Source organism: Paralichthys olivaceus, chromosome 7 (genome assembly GCF_024713975.1).
Source record: "Paralichthys olivaceus isolate ysfri-2021 chromosome 7, ASM2471397v2, whole genome shotgun sequence".
NCBI lineage: Eukaryota > Metazoa > Chordata > Actinopteri > Pleuronectiformes > Paralichthyidae > Paralichthys > Paralichthys olivaceus.
In genome coordinates this window covers 3,993,648-4,011,029 of record NC_091099.1, presented here as the reverse complement: position 1 = coordinate 4,011,029, position 17,382 = coordinate 3,993,648, and the positions used below count along the sequence as shown (strand labels likewise).

General features: G+C 44.2%; 2 protein-coding genes and 1 long non-coding RNA gene across 4 annotated transcripts in view; 2 read left to right on the top strand and 1 right to left on the bottom strand.

Moving 5' to 3' along the window:
- Nucleotides 1–5,336, top strand: part of znf423 (zinc finger protein 423) — a 128,726-nt gene extending 123,390 nt beyond the window's left edge. For both annotated transcript variants that reach the window (XM_069527954.1, XM_069527955.1), the window contains one exon: nt 4,352–5,336. In XM_069527954.1, the coding sequence (XP_069384055.1) occupies nt 4,352–4,381 (30 nt within the window). In that variant the 3' untranslated portion in view covers nt 4,382–5,336. The remainder of the gene's footprint in view (nt 1–4,351) is intronic.
- LOC138410791 (uncharacterized) lies at nt 5,146–13,636 on the bottom strand. Its single transcript, XR_011243385.1, has 2 exons — nt 8,915–13,636; nt 5,146–7,776 (listed from the first exon to the last, which is right to left on the bottom strand). It is a non-coding gene; the product is annotated as an uncharacterized lncRNA (long non-coding RNA).
- LOC109641788 (plasmanylethanolamine desaturase 1) overlaps nt 6,068–17,382 on the top strand; it is a 27,575-nt gene continuing 16,260 nt past the window's right edge. Inside the window, exon 1 of the mRNA XM_069527956.1 lies at nt 6,068–7,154. Coding sequence (XP_069384057.1) covers nt 6,995–7,154 — 160 coding nt within the window. The 5' untranslated portion in view covers nt 6,068–6,994. The remainder of the gene's footprint in view (nt 7,155–17,382) is intronic.

The window sequence follows — 17,382 nt, the reverse complement described above, 5'->3', positions numbered from 1 at the left end:
TTGGTTTCGAACAGGAAATGCACAGCAGTCGTACCCTTGTGTTGTGTCGACTCCTCCGTCCACCTCCCCCTGACCTCACTTTCACTCTGTCACCTGATATTCTACGTCCCGTAACTCCCTCCATCGCTCCCATCATAATTACTACAGAGGTCGCCTGACAGTTAAACCTCATAATGGGTCGTTGTGAGCTAATTGCTCAGATGATCTGTGGGCTCGCTTTTTACAGGACTTGCAGTGAGATTCCTTTAAGGTCGCTGATCGTCCTTGTCGCACTTTGACCTTAATGTGATGTTTCTAGTTGTCCCTCCCCCTCAGTCCAGGCCACATACACAGATATGTGACACTAATCATCTGCCGCCACTCACACAAGCACACATGCACATTAAAGGTGGCACAGCCATCAGCATCATCATCACAGCTCAAAGACACGTGCACATTTTTTATGCGTGATGCAGCAGAGACCAGAGAATAGACAGATTAGAATGTCATGTTATTAATGGGACCCGTCTAACAAAAAACAGAATCCACATAATGTAAATCACAACATTAACTTACGGTCGTTATCTTGGTTAAGTAAGTTGGAGTCTAAGAGACATGACTATTCTGTATTCTAGTCTTTCCATTTTTCTGGCATAATGTATCTGTAATGTGTGAATGTATTTGTGTGTGTGTCTGTGTCTGGCAGCGCGAGGGTAATACGACAGGGCCATATTTCCCCTGGGTCTGTGGCTCTGCAGGCTTTAGCCTCGCTCTCTCTAAGCAGTTTAGGAAAAACAATGACGGGCCTCTGTATCGACTGGTCTGGTTGGGCCTGGCCCTGGAAGACGGGCTGTTGTCACCACGGCGCTCACACCCTCTGCTACGAAGACAGAAGAATGAAATCCAGTCCTGGGTTACATTCAAATATTCATGTGATGAAAACCGATCAGGACGTGACTTTCATGAAACCATATTGATGGTCTGAGCTGGAAAAGGCGGGTTGCAGCCAAATATATAAACCAAAACAGAATTTGTTCAAGCTGCTCATGTTCAAGATGTGTTCATACCAGAAATACTTTTTAAACCTATTTTCTTTTTCTTTTTCTTTTTTACATTTGCAGCTTTTCATTATCCTCTGTTTTCCTCATGCATTTCCCATAATCATATTTTAGTGAGAAGCCCTCCTGCCATTGTTTACAGTCGTTTCATCAGTTTCACATTTTAACTCTTCCAGCAGTTCAGGCTTTTATTGTGAAACACGTGCAGGTGTGGAGTTTGTTTGAAGGCGGCTGTATTTACCGTCTTCTTAATCACAGGCCTCGACGCAGCCTAAACACTCAATATAAAAACGGTGTGTCTCCTCCTTCCTCTTCATCCTCTTCCCTCTCACTCCTCCTCCTCCTGTCACGCTTTTTTCTGAAGAATATATCAATTACTCAGCTGTAGAGCAGATGTCACACTGACACACACACACACACACACACACATACACACCCACAGACACACATCTGATTGATTGCAAAGCTGCTTAATCAATATCAAGCTCCCAACAACAACGTAAATGAAGAGTAGTAACCAGGAGTCGTGGTGTGTGTGTGTGTGTGTGTGTGTGTGTGTGTGTGTGTGTGTGTGTGTGTGTGTGTGTGTGTGGGTGTGTAGCATGGCAGGCTGTCATCCACTTGTCCATTGCATTCCTCTCTCATCCCTCCCTTCCTCTTCACCCCTCTTCCTCCCTCTCTCTCCTCAGGGCTATTTCCAGCAGTCCACTGCAGCGCTGCAGGCTCCTCTAGGGACCAACTGTGGCCTCCCTCCCTCCCTCCCTCCATCCATCCATCCCTCTTCTTCATCTTCCTCTGTCCTTCTTTTCCATCCCTCACTCTTTCTAAAAATCAATACACTAGCACTAGGACCCAAAGAACCTTAGGGAAAACACACACACACACACACACACACACACACACACACATGTCTTCATGACTTTAGCTGACATGATGTAGAACTGCATTCATTTCCTAGAGACTTACTCAAATGTTGTTTCACACCTTGGAATGTAATAATTTACATTATGGTGACTTTGCTTTTGTCCCCATAAGGAAGTCCCCAAAAAAGAGAGTGACACACACACACACACACACGCACACACACACAGAGAGTGTGTTTTACAGTCCATCACAGGGTCATAGTCTCTTTTTTCTCTCTCTCCATTCACACTTATAATGTCTCATAATTGACATGTAACACCAGGGTCCTTCTGTCCTCTCCTCTCCTTCGGCTTCGGCTTCCTTTTCATAAAGAGGAATGAGCCTGACCTCTTCTGGTGGGGAGAGGAACTGCAGCCAGTTAGTTTCAGGGATGGAGCGGAGAGGTGGAGGATGAGAGAAAGTGATAGCGTGAGAGACGGCAGAGAGAAAGAGAGAGAGAGGAGGGTTTTCTATCATAATGGGGTCAGTGGCTCCCAATGAGATCTGCTTCCTCACGAGAGAGGCAGCCGCACAAACACACACACACACACACACACACACACACACACACACACACACACACAGAGAGACGCTGTCTCATCCGTTATTTTGCCCATTTACTTAACATCTCTCTGAAACCATTCGACTGTGTGTGTGTGTGTGTGTGTGTGTGTGTGTGTGTGTGTGTGTGTGTGTGTGTGTGTGTGTGTGGATCATTAATACCCTCTGCTTTCCTCTGAACACAGTAGCTTGGACTCTAAAGCCGAGTGACAGACACTGTCAAACACACAGTTGTACAACATACACTCCCGACACCCTCCACCCCCCGTTGCTCTTGCTCGCTCTTTCTCTCCCTCACACACACACACACACACACACACACACACACACACACACACACACACATACACGTGCACTGGAGGGCTCAACAAAACATGCACAGCAAGATAAGAGCCATAGAATGACAAATAAGTATTTATCAACCCCAAACCACATATAATCCTTCACATTTCACTCCCCATCCACCCCTCCTCGCCTCTCTGTTCCCTTCATCCCCCTGTCCCCTCCTCTTTTCCATTCTCTCATCCGCTGCTCTTTTTTTTCTTTCTGTAGTGAGGCCTATCTGCGAGAGAGAGAGAGAGAGAGAGAGATTAATCTGAGAAAGCTGCTTTTTTAGTGGTGGTGGAGGGGAGAGGGGGTTGATTGGGAAGATCTCACTGGGAATTTTTGGGAATTGTGTATGAGTGTGTTTGTGTGAGAGAGAGAGAGAACGTTTCACAGGAAGAAATTATCTCCTTGGAAATTTCTCTGACGTACACACAAATTCCCAGAGAAATCTTTCTAATCAATCATCTTTCCATCTTCTACACACACTATCTCTCACACACACACACACACACACACTCACTCGCTCTGCCTCGATCTGCCCGGCTTTAGATGTGATGCAAGCTAAGTTCCAAACCAGCAAATCCGGATTATCATGAGTTCTGTTCCCTGTTGTAGCTGATATGGATCATCCACAGAGGACTGTCTGTGTGTGCGTGTGTGTGCGTGTGTGTGTGTGTGTGTGTGTGTACGTGTGCGTGTGTGTGTGTGTGTTCATGAGAGCTGAAGCGAACATCCCAACTCCCAACAGTCGAGATGAAGCGTGCATGTGCCAGTTTACCTGTAATTATGTGTGTGTGTTGTAGTGAGAAGGTTAAGCATATTATTAAGTCTTCACGTGCACTATACTTTACTTTACACCCGTGTGCTAGTGCACGCTCTGCCTCTTCTACTTGTGTGCATTGAAATCCACCCGTGAATTTCGTTTGTTCCGCTCTCGCTCGTGAATTTCAATTTTGAAAAAAGGTAGTTTTTTTTGCATTGTGATTATGTATTGATGTGTAGTGCGTCGATGCCTTGGGAGAGATGTGAGTGCAGCCGTCTCGGAGGTATGGAGACGCTCTCTGTAAAATATTAATCACAATATCAAAAGACATGAGGGTTTCACAGATCTGAATAAACAAATAGAGGCGCTGGGTTCCCACAGACGAGGAATAAAACAGAACAAATACTATATGATCTGAAATGATTGAGTTTCTGACCAAAACCAGGTTCGGTTGTGTTGGAGAACAAGGTGGATTCTTGAGGTTTAAAGTTGTCATTTTGTTCGTCCGTACATGTTTATGTTGTCGAGTGTCTGTTCTTCTTCTTCTTCTTCCTCTTTCTGTTCACACGTCAGACGATGTATAAAGCGAGGAGGCCTTGCTGTCGGTTCTGTGGGAGGCAGTTGTGTTTCTGTTCTCTTCTGTTCTATTATTGGTTGGGGGGGGCAAGTGGAAAGCACTATGCTCACGTAGCCCATTATTTCTCTCATCATGTGTTCTCACTTTTTCCCTCTATCTCTCCCTCTCCCTCTCTCCCACCAGAACCACACACTGAGTCAGCACGCGCAGTGAGACCGAGGCCCGGCAGGATCTCTCGGCTCAGCCGGGGCCCCCGACCCGGAGCCGGCGGGGGACCCCCATCTCCACATCACAGCCAATCAAAGTGTCATTTGCTACTCACATGTAAAACTCTAACGATCGCGCCACTGGGCGCGGCTATTAGAAGCAGCGGGGGAAAGGAATATTAATGGGATATGCTATTAAATAAAGAAAGGAAAAAGTGGGTAAGAGGAACGGTAAGAGCTAGATGAAGGAAAGAGAGGAGTGAAAAAAGGTATTGTACGTGCAGTATTTTTTATTGTCCCTACCCCCCCCCTCCCACCAGCTTCTCCCTCCTCCCCCTCTCCTCTCCCCCCCTCCCCCGTCCATGCATTTTATTTTTTTTAACAAATAGAAAAGGAAAAAAGCAAGAAAACACTCCTCGTTTGGAAATGTTCTTTTTTAAATAGATCGTAGGAAGAAGCTTCACCTTCTCGTCCCCTCAGTTGCTTATTGTATTCAACTTCATAGGTGCCAATCTCTTTGCTTTTGTTTCTCTTTCTGCCACATGCGCTTATTTTCATTATTTTCATTTTTTGTACCTTTCATTTCTCGCCGTAAGTAGGTACTTGTGCTGTGTTGTGATCGTTTGTTTGCCAGTCGTAATATTCCTAAGTTTTTCTCCCAAAAAAACTCTCCTTTTTATGATTATTGTTATATATTTTTTTCCTTTTTGTAATTACTATGAAAAAAAGACATCAAACTAAATAAAGTGCAGAAAACCATACAGATGTTTCTTTTTCTTTTTTTTTTTTTTTGGATTGGGTTTTCCAGTCTCTATGGGGCCTATAATGGTTATTGTAAAAATGAGTATCATTGATTTCAGTGCGTCTGGTCAATGACTGCTTTTTAAATGTGAATTAACCAGATTGCAATAATCTAGTACAGACAAAAAGATAAAACAAATAAATAAATGACAAATAAACAACCGCTGTGTGGTGTGCATTTATTCCAAATGAAGGCATCTGGGAGGTTCATCATATTTACTGACGAGTTATCAATCCATAATATTGATCAAGTTATCAGGTACGGTACAAAGTCAGCTGAGCAGACATGAGCTAAAAAGTTTTGAGTGTTGGTCCGGACTCCTGAAGAGTCGTATATAAGATGACAGACAATGAGAGGAAATATGTTTTGACTCAAATCTTAAATGTTTTCCAAGAAAGTGTGTGTTTCGCCATAATGAGTGTCTTCACTGTAAATCTAAAGGATTGACAGCTGAGACCAACTCCTCATTGGTCCAGTGGGTTTATATTGATCTCCACTCATTGTAATTTCTCACTGAGACTGAAGGTATATTTTTTGCAGTGACCTGTTTCACAGAGATTCTCTCTGACAGACGACTGAGGAAACCAAGCAACCATCGGAACAACCACAACGTTACAGGAGAGAACAGTTAAAGGAAAAGCATCAGACTATAGAATGCAGAACCTGTCTTCCTGGTCCTTTACCTCCCCACATCTGGCCCACATCTGGTCCAGATAAAACCCACAGTGTCATCCACATATATTTGTGACGTGTAGGTCCTTCTGTTTGTCTTTCATGTTCAGTCCACATCACTGAACAGCAACAAGATAGATAAATAACAAACAAGGAAACGTCATTAACTTTGAGATGACTGTAAAACTCCTTCTGTACAGATCTGGTCTTTTTAAAGTTTTATTTTATTTATTCGAGAGGGTTCGTACAAGGAAGACCTGACCAAGAGTAGCAGCAAAATAAATAAAAACACGATCATATAAAACACTTGACCGGACTCACCAGAGCTTTAAACTCAGTCACCATTACTAGTATTTGGTTTTTACTGTTTCAATACTGCGAATGGTGCGTCTGCCAAATATCCACACAACCTTTAGGGTCAAACAACACTAATATTTGTTCAAATCATCCAATGCAATTTTATTTATGTGTGATACATACATTGGTCTCAATGCACTTTAGATAATAAGGTGGAGAAGTTATAATAACACGGAGAAACCAAACGAGCAGAAGCATTTGAATCTTTACACCAGACTTTGACGTGACGCAAGTTAAAAACAGCAGCAGAATCCCGGAGATACAAAACTCATGTTGTTCAGTGTTTATGTTGTAGTAGGAGCCACTTCCTCTTCCACTTCCTCTTGCACTTCCTCCTCCACTTCCTCTTCCTCTCAGACCAGATGCAGCAGGTGACGTGATCATGAACAGGAAGCAGAAATAAAGTGAGTTCATCAGCATCACAACAATAAGAGGGAATCGGGACCACGAGCAGCTGATGTCTCACAAACTCTGACGGGTCCTCGCGGGAGCTGCCGCCGGTAAAAGCCCGTGAATCAGCTCCGTGTGTCGGCGCAGCTCCGTGCGTGTGTTTCCGGGTGACAGGAGGCTGCTGCTCCGGTGCTTCCTCCCAGCCAGCGTCACTCTGCTCAGCCGCCTCTCCCCTTCCTCTGCTCGGCTCCGCTCAGCCCCAGCAGCCGCCACCACCACCGGACACCGGGACACCGGACACCGGACACCGGGACACCGACCAGTTACTGCCCCGCGTCGTTGATGCTGTGTAGCTGAGAGCCAGAGCCGGGGGGGGGGGCAGCGGAAGCAGCAGAAGTCATGGCGGCGTCGCTTCTCTCCGAGACCGACATCAGGCACCGGTCCATGGCGGAGGAGGATCCGAACGGGAATGAGCACGGGGCGGCCGCACGCAGCGCGGCGCCACGCTGGGGACCGCAGCACGCCGGGGCTCGACAGCTGGCGAGGCTCTACTCTCCCGGTGAGGAAGGTGGTGGTGGTGGAGGGTTTGTACCGGAGCTGGAGACAGAGGCCGAACCTCAGCCACAGTGCGACATGATGATGAGGAGGAGGAAGTTTATGATGAGGATGAAGATGAGGAGGTGGATGAGGAGGTGGATGAAGTTTATGATGAGGATGAAGATGATTATTATGATGAAGATGAGGAGGATGATTATGATGAAGGTGAGGATGATGATTAGGTTGATCATGAGCAGGATGAGGATGATGAGTACGATGAGGAGAAGGATGATGAGGATGAGAAGGATGATGAGGATGAGAAGAAGGATGATGATGATGAGGATGACATATGTTTACAAAGTGCTAAAACTGAGGATAATTATGATGACGGAGATGATGATGATGAGGAAGATGAGGAGGATGATTATGATGATGATGAGGACACATGTTCACAAAGTGCTAACACTGATGCTACAGGCTAACTAAGCAGGGATATGTGGTTCTATTGCTGCAGCACATCAGGCTCCATGCTGCTGCTAAACCAGGTGTGATTTGTTGCTGTGTGCGTTTAGAGGCCTCGCGTCAGCAGACGGTGTCAGAGCAAAACCTCTTTCTCCCATCGGCTTCCTTCACGTTCACACTGTCTGTGAACAGAGAACAAACGGACAGTGGTGAAAACATAATGTCCAAAAAATAAAAACAGCAATCTCAATCTGTTTTTGATGCTAGAAGAGGATAAACGTTTAACTCGAAGAGTCAAAGAGGGTCTCCATTGTTAGACACAAGTGCTGCATTCAAATCTCTGAAGGAACCAAAATTAAAACGCACAATTTGTGACCTGTGACTTTAAATTCAATATCGATACATATGACGATATAAAGCAAACCACTATTTCTGTCATTTCTGCTTCAGATGGTAAAAAAGATTATCGGTATAACTTTGATAGATAACTATCTTTGTGGGAACATGCTTTCGACACAATTTGCAGTGCTCACTACTCTTCTTCTGCTCTGACTTTAAATAGCTAAAATATCTCCGCTCTCCTCAGACCCTTCGTTTGTCCTCATCTTTCAAGCCTTGGGCTGTGTCCGCTGCGTCTTCTTCTGTAACACTGTCGCGAGTCGAGTCTTCCGTTTTCTCTTTTATCTCGCTTCCGCTCCTGTCGTGCACAGCTGCCCAAACATTAGCATGTGAGCTGCTGCCGGCTGCTCCTCCCACGCTCTGTGCTGTGTGCGTCAACCAAACCTGACTGATTGGCTCGGTGCGATGCTATTCTCATTATCATTGGCTGTTCTTGTTGTGTATCAGATGTAATGAGTTCTATCAATGTTGTATCGACCACGTCTTATATTTCTATCGAGGAAAAGTTATACCGAGACAATTATCGTTTTATCACCCAGCCCGACCTGTATTTTTTTTTTGTAAACATGTACGCCTATGACTTTTCTCGTCAAGGAGACCTGGAGGGAACTTTTGAAAGTCTAACCCAGATGATGTGATCAGGGTTCCGTTGGCTTTGACCTGGAAGATAAATCTTCTTTATCAGAAAGTCTGTCCACAGATTGAAGCTGTCGAGTTTGTTCAGGTTATTTCAGCATTTGCTTTTCTTTCCTGCTTTGCTTTTTCTCCCACAAGTTCCCCATTATCGCGGACATGCACTGATATGGAAGTCACATTCTATACTGCTGGAATACCCCTTAAACTCATTTGGGCCTTTAAATCCCAGTCAAGTACTCACATGTTTAAAATGCCCCCAGCATTAAAACCCTTGAAGTCAAATACCTGAGGTAAAAGCCTTCGGCTCCTGCAGGATTGATGGGTATGTTTTCTAGAGGCTAGTGAAGTTGTTGCCTTCAGCCTGGGTCGGCTTTTAGTCCGAGGACAAAATCAATATCCGTGACACAGTCTACAGCGGTAATCCTCAGATCCAGTCCTCAGGGTCTGGACCACTGCTGGTTTTCTTTTTAGCTGCTAGTTTAAATTCACCTGGCGTCCCGGTCTAAATAAATCTCTGATTAACCGTCTAGAATGAAAACTGCCTGGTAGAATAAAACACAAGCAGCAGTCTGGACCCTGGAGACAAAATCTCCGGACCGCTGGTGCACGGGCTACAAATACTTTGATAAAATGACAGTGGTTGTTGTTGTGGAACAGAATCGTCTACCTCCATCACAACAAAGCTTCTGTGTCACGACCCTGAGGCCACATGTAATTGTGTTTATTGTGGTTCCCCATCAGCGGCACCTCTCCTGCTGCTCTCCTTTGTGTTTGTTTTAGTCGTCATCTTTTTGTCCCAAACACAAACTTCGCAGTATTTTCTTAACCAGTGTTTTCAGGTTTTTAGAGTTTGGATCTGTAGAACACAGGCATGTCGTCACATCTCCAGTACTTGTTGTCTTTCATTTGGTCTAAATCACATACTGGTGGAAAAGGTTTAATGAAAATAAATAATGTAAGAGTAATTAAGTCATGTTATGTGTGCAGCTGCATTGACTCGGCCATGGTGACAGGAAGCACATTGTGCCTCAGACCTTAGCAGAGAAAACCTGTCTTACCAGTTGTGCATCAAGCTGGACTGTGCCACATTTTGCCCGACCATCTGCCCTGCTTCTCACTTCACTGCGCATTTTAATTGCCTCTAGTGGAGCCGTGTTGGCCACTTGTTAACACTTCCTAAAATAGGAGCGATGATCAGAGAGAAGAGAGGTCTGCACAACACGTTACTGTGAGGTTCATGTGAGGGAACGACGTGTTTCACCACGTTGGTGCTTCAATCCGAAGCCGTCACAGCACCTCCAGTGTGTTTGTATTCACAAACCACTGATGCTGGCAGTGAACGCACCTCGACCCACTGAGAAGCATCTTCTGACCTGATAGGTGACGGAAGATCACCTCAGTGGAAGCTGGTGACACTTTGTCATCATTGGAATCGGATCTTACACTTATTATTCAGGCCCCAGTGGATAATTCATAACGATATACGGATGCGAGCTGATGATGAGAAGGAAGAGAACCAGCAAACATGTGTATTGTAATTTATTCATAGATCAGTATTTGCACTAACAGCACAAGATGTGTCATCATGTTAAAAGTGAAAGTAAAGTGCACAATAAATCCTGGTTAAAGGTGAAATCTTTGACTTCTGGGACGTCAAAGATTAAAGTTCCTGTCGAAGCCTGTTTATTAGAAAAAGTTGTCAACTAGTGTGACATCACTGTGCTCATTCTTTTATTCATTTTATAATCAGGAGGATAAACTGTAAAGATGATGGATGGATGGACGACAGCTTTTTACCAGATTTAACTGCTGATTCGTCATCATCAGTAAAACTTCACATTAAACCGTCGGTTCACTTTGCAACTTTAACCTCAAAATCAATAAAACTATAATAATAATAAATGATAAAAATACAATTAATGAAAAATAAGGGAGGAAGACAAGAGTTTATCAGACAAACATGCTGATGTGAGGTTGTTGTCGTTGTTTGTCTTGTGCAGCCGATGGTTAAGAGGATCACATGCTTTTGAGGTCCTGACTCTTTATCCCTCGTCACTTCATGGTCACGGAGCTTAGTTATCAGACGGACTCTGGGTAAAAATAGCCCAGACGAGGCCGTGATACCGGCCACATTCTGACGCGACACAAACTGCTGTGTTTTTATACTCAGCAGTGAAGTTCACACTCGGCCACTGAACCTGAAGTGTTTATTTTACATCAACTGCAAATTGTAGTAGTTTTAAAAAGTATTTTCTCTCTGTAAAGTTTTCAGTGCCACTGTCTCACTTCCAGAGAGACGTCAAGGAGAAGTTGACTCAAGGACAAATCTCACTTCATGTACTGATCCATATTTTTATACTGCGTGTTCACCCAGTGAATCATAACCCTGGAGGAATTCTCTTAAATCTGGATCTCCCTGTTTCTATGTACTGGGAAAAGTGATGGAGAGTAAACATGGGACACTCAGTTAAGTGACGTCTGTTGAACAATGAAAAACAAACACTGCAGTAATGTGACTCAGTGACTCTAATATTCACACTGTCCTCTTTAGTTTGAATATTAATAATAATCTGTCCCCTGTCAACACCTTTTATTGCAACTAGCTTGTACTAAGGAAAAGATTTAAAGTCTAAACACCAAACTTTATCATGTGAAAAAATAAATTCTAAAGTACTTTTATTTTGAAATTCTACCAGGCTTTATTTGGACTGATGTGATCCCACATGAAAAGTTGTTTTTCCAACACAATTATAATTTTATGTTTATGGCAGATTAAAAACATTTACTAGGAAAAACTAGAATGACACTAGAACCCCACATTAGACACACGTACAGATATAGTTTCACAAATATGATCCAGGAATTACTCTCATTCTACTCAAAACTGTAGAAGTGTCAACAAAATAAATCTCTCACAATGTCAAAAGAAAGTGGAGAAAAGAAAGTTATTTCATGTCCCCTCCTTCCACCAACTTTTGTGGAAGTCCGTGCTGTAGTTTTTTTGCGTAAAACAAATAAATACACAGACGAGTGAAATGAAAATAAATAAAACAAATAACTTATTGAGTTAACAGAGACAACAGTGGGGTGTTGAGGCCATTACTTTGTATTTTCAATATTTTGCTTTTTTCCGAGTGTCACAAATCTGCAGTGAGGGACAATGGCAGCTGTCAGCTACGATACAGTCGATTGTCACGTTGGATAAAGTCTCTCACCATGAGAACGTGTAGCAGGAACACGTCTGTGTGTGAGTTTGTGTTTTCACCAGGTAAATCTCCAAATGACTTCCAAGCTTTCCCTCATTTTAGCCAAAGGGCACAGCGGGCTGCAAGTGGAAGATATGCTCAGCAACGCTAACAATGCTGCCGAGCCATTTTATGAAAACTTAAAAGCGAGAATGTTTCCCACATGCTGACAAGTGTCTGTTAAAGAAAAATAAACAGCCAAAATTCAAAATGTCAAAGTGTCCATTTAAAGGGACGCCACGCTGTTATGTGCTTAGTTGTTTGGGTCCGGTTCAGCGGCGGCAGGAGGTAAATCTAAATAGCAGTTTGGCTTGTTAGAGTTTGAAGAAGTTAGATGAGGCGTTGGCAGTGCTCCACCGAGCCAAACATGGGCTCATTACAGCAGAGCTACCACGGACAAACAGCTGGATGCATCTCTCTCCTCCTCCGTCTGTGCATCTCTCCATCTCTCTCTATTCAGCCCGTCGTCTCTCCTCGGTCCTCCCATATGTCTGAAGTGTCACGGTCCGCTGACTGCCTCTCCTCTTCCTCCCCTCTCTTCTTCCTCTTCCTCTCTCCTCTTCCTCCCCTCTCCACTCATCTCTTCTTCCTCTGCCTCTTGTCTAAAAAAATACAGATACCAATATATCAGCGGAGAAATGTAATGAAGCTTTTTTTGTAAACAATATTTCACAGTTTCATCACAAACTTTACTATTGATTTATCATTAAGACTTTTAACTAACATCCGACTTCCAATACTTTAATTTATGATTTTAAGCTCTTGTTCATAGTTGTAACATCATTTATGATTTAATGTGAAACATTTTTGAAGAAAAAAAGATTTAAATTCCTCCATAAGGTTTGTTTTCATTGACTTTAACAGGATTACGCAAAAACTACTGAACCAGTTTAGGTGAAACTCAGTAGAAGGACGGGCCAAGGAAGAAAGATTGAAATGGTAATTCTGGTATATTTTAACCTGGGTCCTATGTTTTATAAATAATATAAATTAATAACTAATGCAAGTGAGCGACACTTGTGTAATGTTGCCATTCTTTAAATTGTTTTTCACTTTCTTTAACAATGCGAGATGCAGTGTTAAGCGCTCGTCAAGTTTACGCCTACTTATTTTCCAAGGGAGCAGAAAACTGTCTTTAAATCTCAGTGAAGAAATAGTTGCGTGTTCGAGCTGAGGGAAAAGTTCAGGAACAGAAATGTCTCAGTGTTGACTCTCGGCTCAGCTGATAAACGTCCAGCAGTGGAAGAAGAGGAGACTCGATCTGTGGACGTGTCTGCACAGGAGTGAAATCTGACCTGAATTTGTCCCTCGAAGACGAGGAAATGTGACTCACTCACTTCTCATGTGAGACAGTTGACACATTTTCTCTCTCACACACACACACACACACACACACACACACACACTGACAGACTCCCTGAACTGCTGACCCCAGGGTCACAAAGGGCAGAGGTCAGAAACCATCTGAGCTTGTGTGTTTGGCCCAGAGATTCATGTGAGCTGTACTTGACTTTGACCTGTGTGTGTCTGTGTGTGACCTCAGTGTGTGTCTGTGTGTGACCAGTGTGGAGGATTATAGTAGAGTCAGCAGAATGACATCATTAAACTGCTGCATTATATCTCAGTTTGTGTTTTTTTTTATAAAGAATAAGATAATTTCCTTCTCATATTTTCCACGAGCAGTATTCAGAGGATGTGTAATCACTGTTAGAAATCACCAAAAAGAACAAAAGTAATATATATATATATATATATATATATATATATATATATATATATATATATATAAATATATTTATGTAGTTAAACAGGAAGAGGTCAGGGCTCAGCCGGACCTTTAGTAATCGGACAAAAATAAATTTCACCAAGTCACACATCAGCCAATGAGAGTCGAGTAAAGATGTGATCCTGCTACATGATATTATCAAAATGATCTGTCCAGCAGAGACAATGTTGTTTCACATTTTCTCTCTCTTGCACAATCTGACACACACACACACACACACACACACACACACACACACACACACACACACACACACACACACACACACACACACACACACACACGGGCATGCTCAGCTTCATCACAGCTTGTGTTACTAAGTTGTTACTATGCTCGGAACAAGTCAAGAGGCAATAATTTATATCAACACACAAAGACAAAGATAACGCACAAACCACACCAATGATATGCACACTAATGCAAACACACACACACACACACACACACAGCCCATCTATGGCTGTAGGCGAGCCTTCAGGCAGGATTTTACTATTGACCTTGACCAACGCAACAGAGGAACAGTGAGAGCTGTGCATTTTCAGAGATGAGCTGTGTCTGTGTGTGTCTGTGTGTAATTATCCTTATGAGGGCCACAGATGAATATGGTGGTAGCAGAAAGCCCAGGAGATGACGGGATAGCGTACAACAAACACACAAAGGAACACACACATGATGGGATCTGTCCATCCTCTTTTTTTGTGTGTCTCCGCGGGGGAGTGAGGCTGAAGCAGGGCCTACTTACACTGGCTCTCATGTGGGATAAAGAGTGTGTGTGTGTGTGTGTGTGTTAGTGTGCCTGGATATATGCATCTGTTTGTCTAAATGCATGTGTGTGTCTGTGTGTTAGTGTGTGTGCCATTGTGTTGGTATGTCGTTATTGAATCTCATTTGCCACATTCCTCTCTTTGTTGCTGTTGAATCTAGTGGGTAATGGATTTATTACATTTGTGTGTGTGTGTGTGTGTGTGTGTGTGTGTGATATATATGGTTGTGTTTGTGCTTTTGTCTGTGTATCATTTCTTCATCAGCGGTAGGTGTACTTTTTGTTTGTGTTGGTTTTGTGTGTATGTGTGTGACAGTGAGTGTGTGGGTGAGTGTTTGCATGCGTCCCTGTGTTGTGTGTGTGTGTGTGTGTGTGTGTGTGTGTGTGTGTGTGTGTGTGTGTGTGTGTGTGTGTGTGTGTGTGTGTGTGTGTGTGTGTGTGTGTGTGTGTGTGTGTGTGTGTGTGTGTGTGTGTGTGCGTTAGTGTGTGTGTGTGTGTCTCAGGTTCTGCGGTCCGCTGAGATCACATGAAAGGAAAGCGGCCTGTGACTGATCCACTTCTGAACAAGGGAATTCGACCTCCCCTGTCTCTCCCCCTTCTCTCTCTCTCTCTCCCTCACCCTCTTTGTGTCTCTACCTCTCCCTCTCTCTCTCTCCCCCTTTCTTTCCCTTTAACTGTCATTCTCTCTCAGTGTCTCTCTCTCCCTCGTCTCTGTCTCCCCTCTTTTCCACTCTCTTTCTCTCTGAGCATGTGACCCACTTTTACCACCCACATCCCTCTCTCTCCCTCTCTCTCTCTCTCTCTCTCTCCTCCCCAAGTCCCATCTGAAGACAGTCTGCTGAGAGCAAACCAGGGGACACAGAGCGACAGAGCGAGAGAATCAAAGAGTAGCAGCGCTGTCTGCACACGGCTCGTACATACATTACCACCCTCTGTGATTTGTTGTCTAACGTGCTGGCAGTCTTTACATCAGTGTGAATAAGTGTTTGTAAATGGAGTTTACGCCACAGACGTGTGAGGCGTGGTCGAGGCGCGTCGGCAGCTCCGAGTCGGCCTTTGAGCCGCTGTCAGTGCGTGAGCTTCTTTTTGTCAAAGGCTCTGTAGGTGGGTTCTTCAGCGTGCGCCCCATCGGCTGCGGCTCCCTTTGTCGTTTGCCTGTTTTTGTGTTCTCGCCTTTGGTTTTGTCCCTCGCTGTGTGTGTGTGTTCACTTGATTGGTCGTTACAGAATCAAAAAGATGTGTTCTCTTTCTTTACCACTTAACCATGGGAATGAATCCTTGGTGGTAGAGACATCAAGAGCTTATAGTTGTGAACATCGGCACACGTGAGTATACTTTATACACATATGATACTTTGGTACTGTTGTGGATCCGTTTGTTCTCCAACAAGAGGTTGAACAAAAGTCGGTGGTGTAACTCTCCGTTCTCACTGGGATGACGACTCGCTGGTGTTTGGTCAACGCCAGAAATTTAAATGAACCAATCGATAGTTGAACTCAATGAACTCGTGCCCTCTGACCGCTGCACCCTCTCTGACCAAGAGCCAATCAAATAAAAGCAAATCAATGGCTCTTTCTCAGAAATCGCCCTGACTGGCTTCAGGTCAGAGCTTCTGTTGGATGAGATTCAACCTGCAGTAAAAACAAACGTCTACCATTGACCCTGAATGGCCTTTTTTATTTTTTGGTTGTCGTCTAACCAGAAGGTCGGCGGTTCGATCTCAGTTTCCCCTACTCCCCTACTCTACACAGAAGTGTCCTTGGGTAAGATACCAAACCACAGACTTGCCCCGTCTTATGTAGTAAGTGCTGCACATTGATGCACTTTACGAATGTGTGAGTTGTCATCAAAACTGACAAAGCTCTGTATGAACACAGACCATTCTCCATAAAGAACCCACTGAAATACCAGATTTTAAGGTAATTGTTAAATCTCTTCTTGCTCCAGTTTCTAGAGGATCAAAAATGGAAAAGGAGGAACAGAAGTTACTTCATCTTTAGTGGGATTAGAGGGGAGAAGATTTGACTCCTCACTCTGTCTCACTGCAGATTTAGACATATTTTCTGAATGGGGAGTATAGTTCTGAAGTAAACCGCTTCGCAGAGTTGATGTTCGTGTCGTATGAAACAACTCTGCTTTGGTTTCCAGACGCGATCACACGCTGTTGATACAGGGAAACGTTTTGTGTGTATTTGTTAACATGGGTTAAACTTGGTGTTTTTCCTATTTCACTTCCTCGCCTCGCTTCCTTGTTACCTGACAAACAGCAGAGATAGTTAATGGGGTCTACTTTCTGTCTCCCCTCTCCATTAGGCCATTAGTATTCAGGATGTGTTGCCTGCCTGCCTGCTGCCCGCCACTCATTCCCCAGATAGCGAATCAGCCGGCGTTGATTAATTTCAGCCTATTAGCACCCCTCGTTCCCCTCCCCCGGCTCCGCCCAGGTTAAATCCCCATGCACACACGCGTGCACGCTCACAGGCGGGGGGTGCTGCTGGGTGAGCGATGGCAGAGAGGTTGCCAGGGAGCCAGTTGTTGTCAGAACGATATTAATGAGTGCGCTGCTCTGGTCCTCTGTGTGTGTGTGTGTGTATGTGTGTGTGTATGTGTGTTCAAACATGATAGTGTATGTCCGTTCGTACATACATACTTGTAGAGGCTGATTTTGTGTGTCTGTAGCTGTATGTGATATCCAGCCCTGCCATGGCCTGAGGGACAACGGCTTATGTGAGTGTGACTGTGTGTGTTTGTGTGTGTGTGTGTGATTGTGAGAGTGTGTGTGTGTTTGCGCTCTGTGGAGGCCTGTCCTAGTTTCCTTCCCCTCACCAGGGAGCCGGAGGATCCAAGGACTGACGCACATCACCTGACAGCCGCCCCACTGCTCCACGGCCCTGCAACGTGTGTGTGTGTGTGTCTATGTGTGTGTGTGTGTACGTGACAGAGATGGAGTGTCTGAATT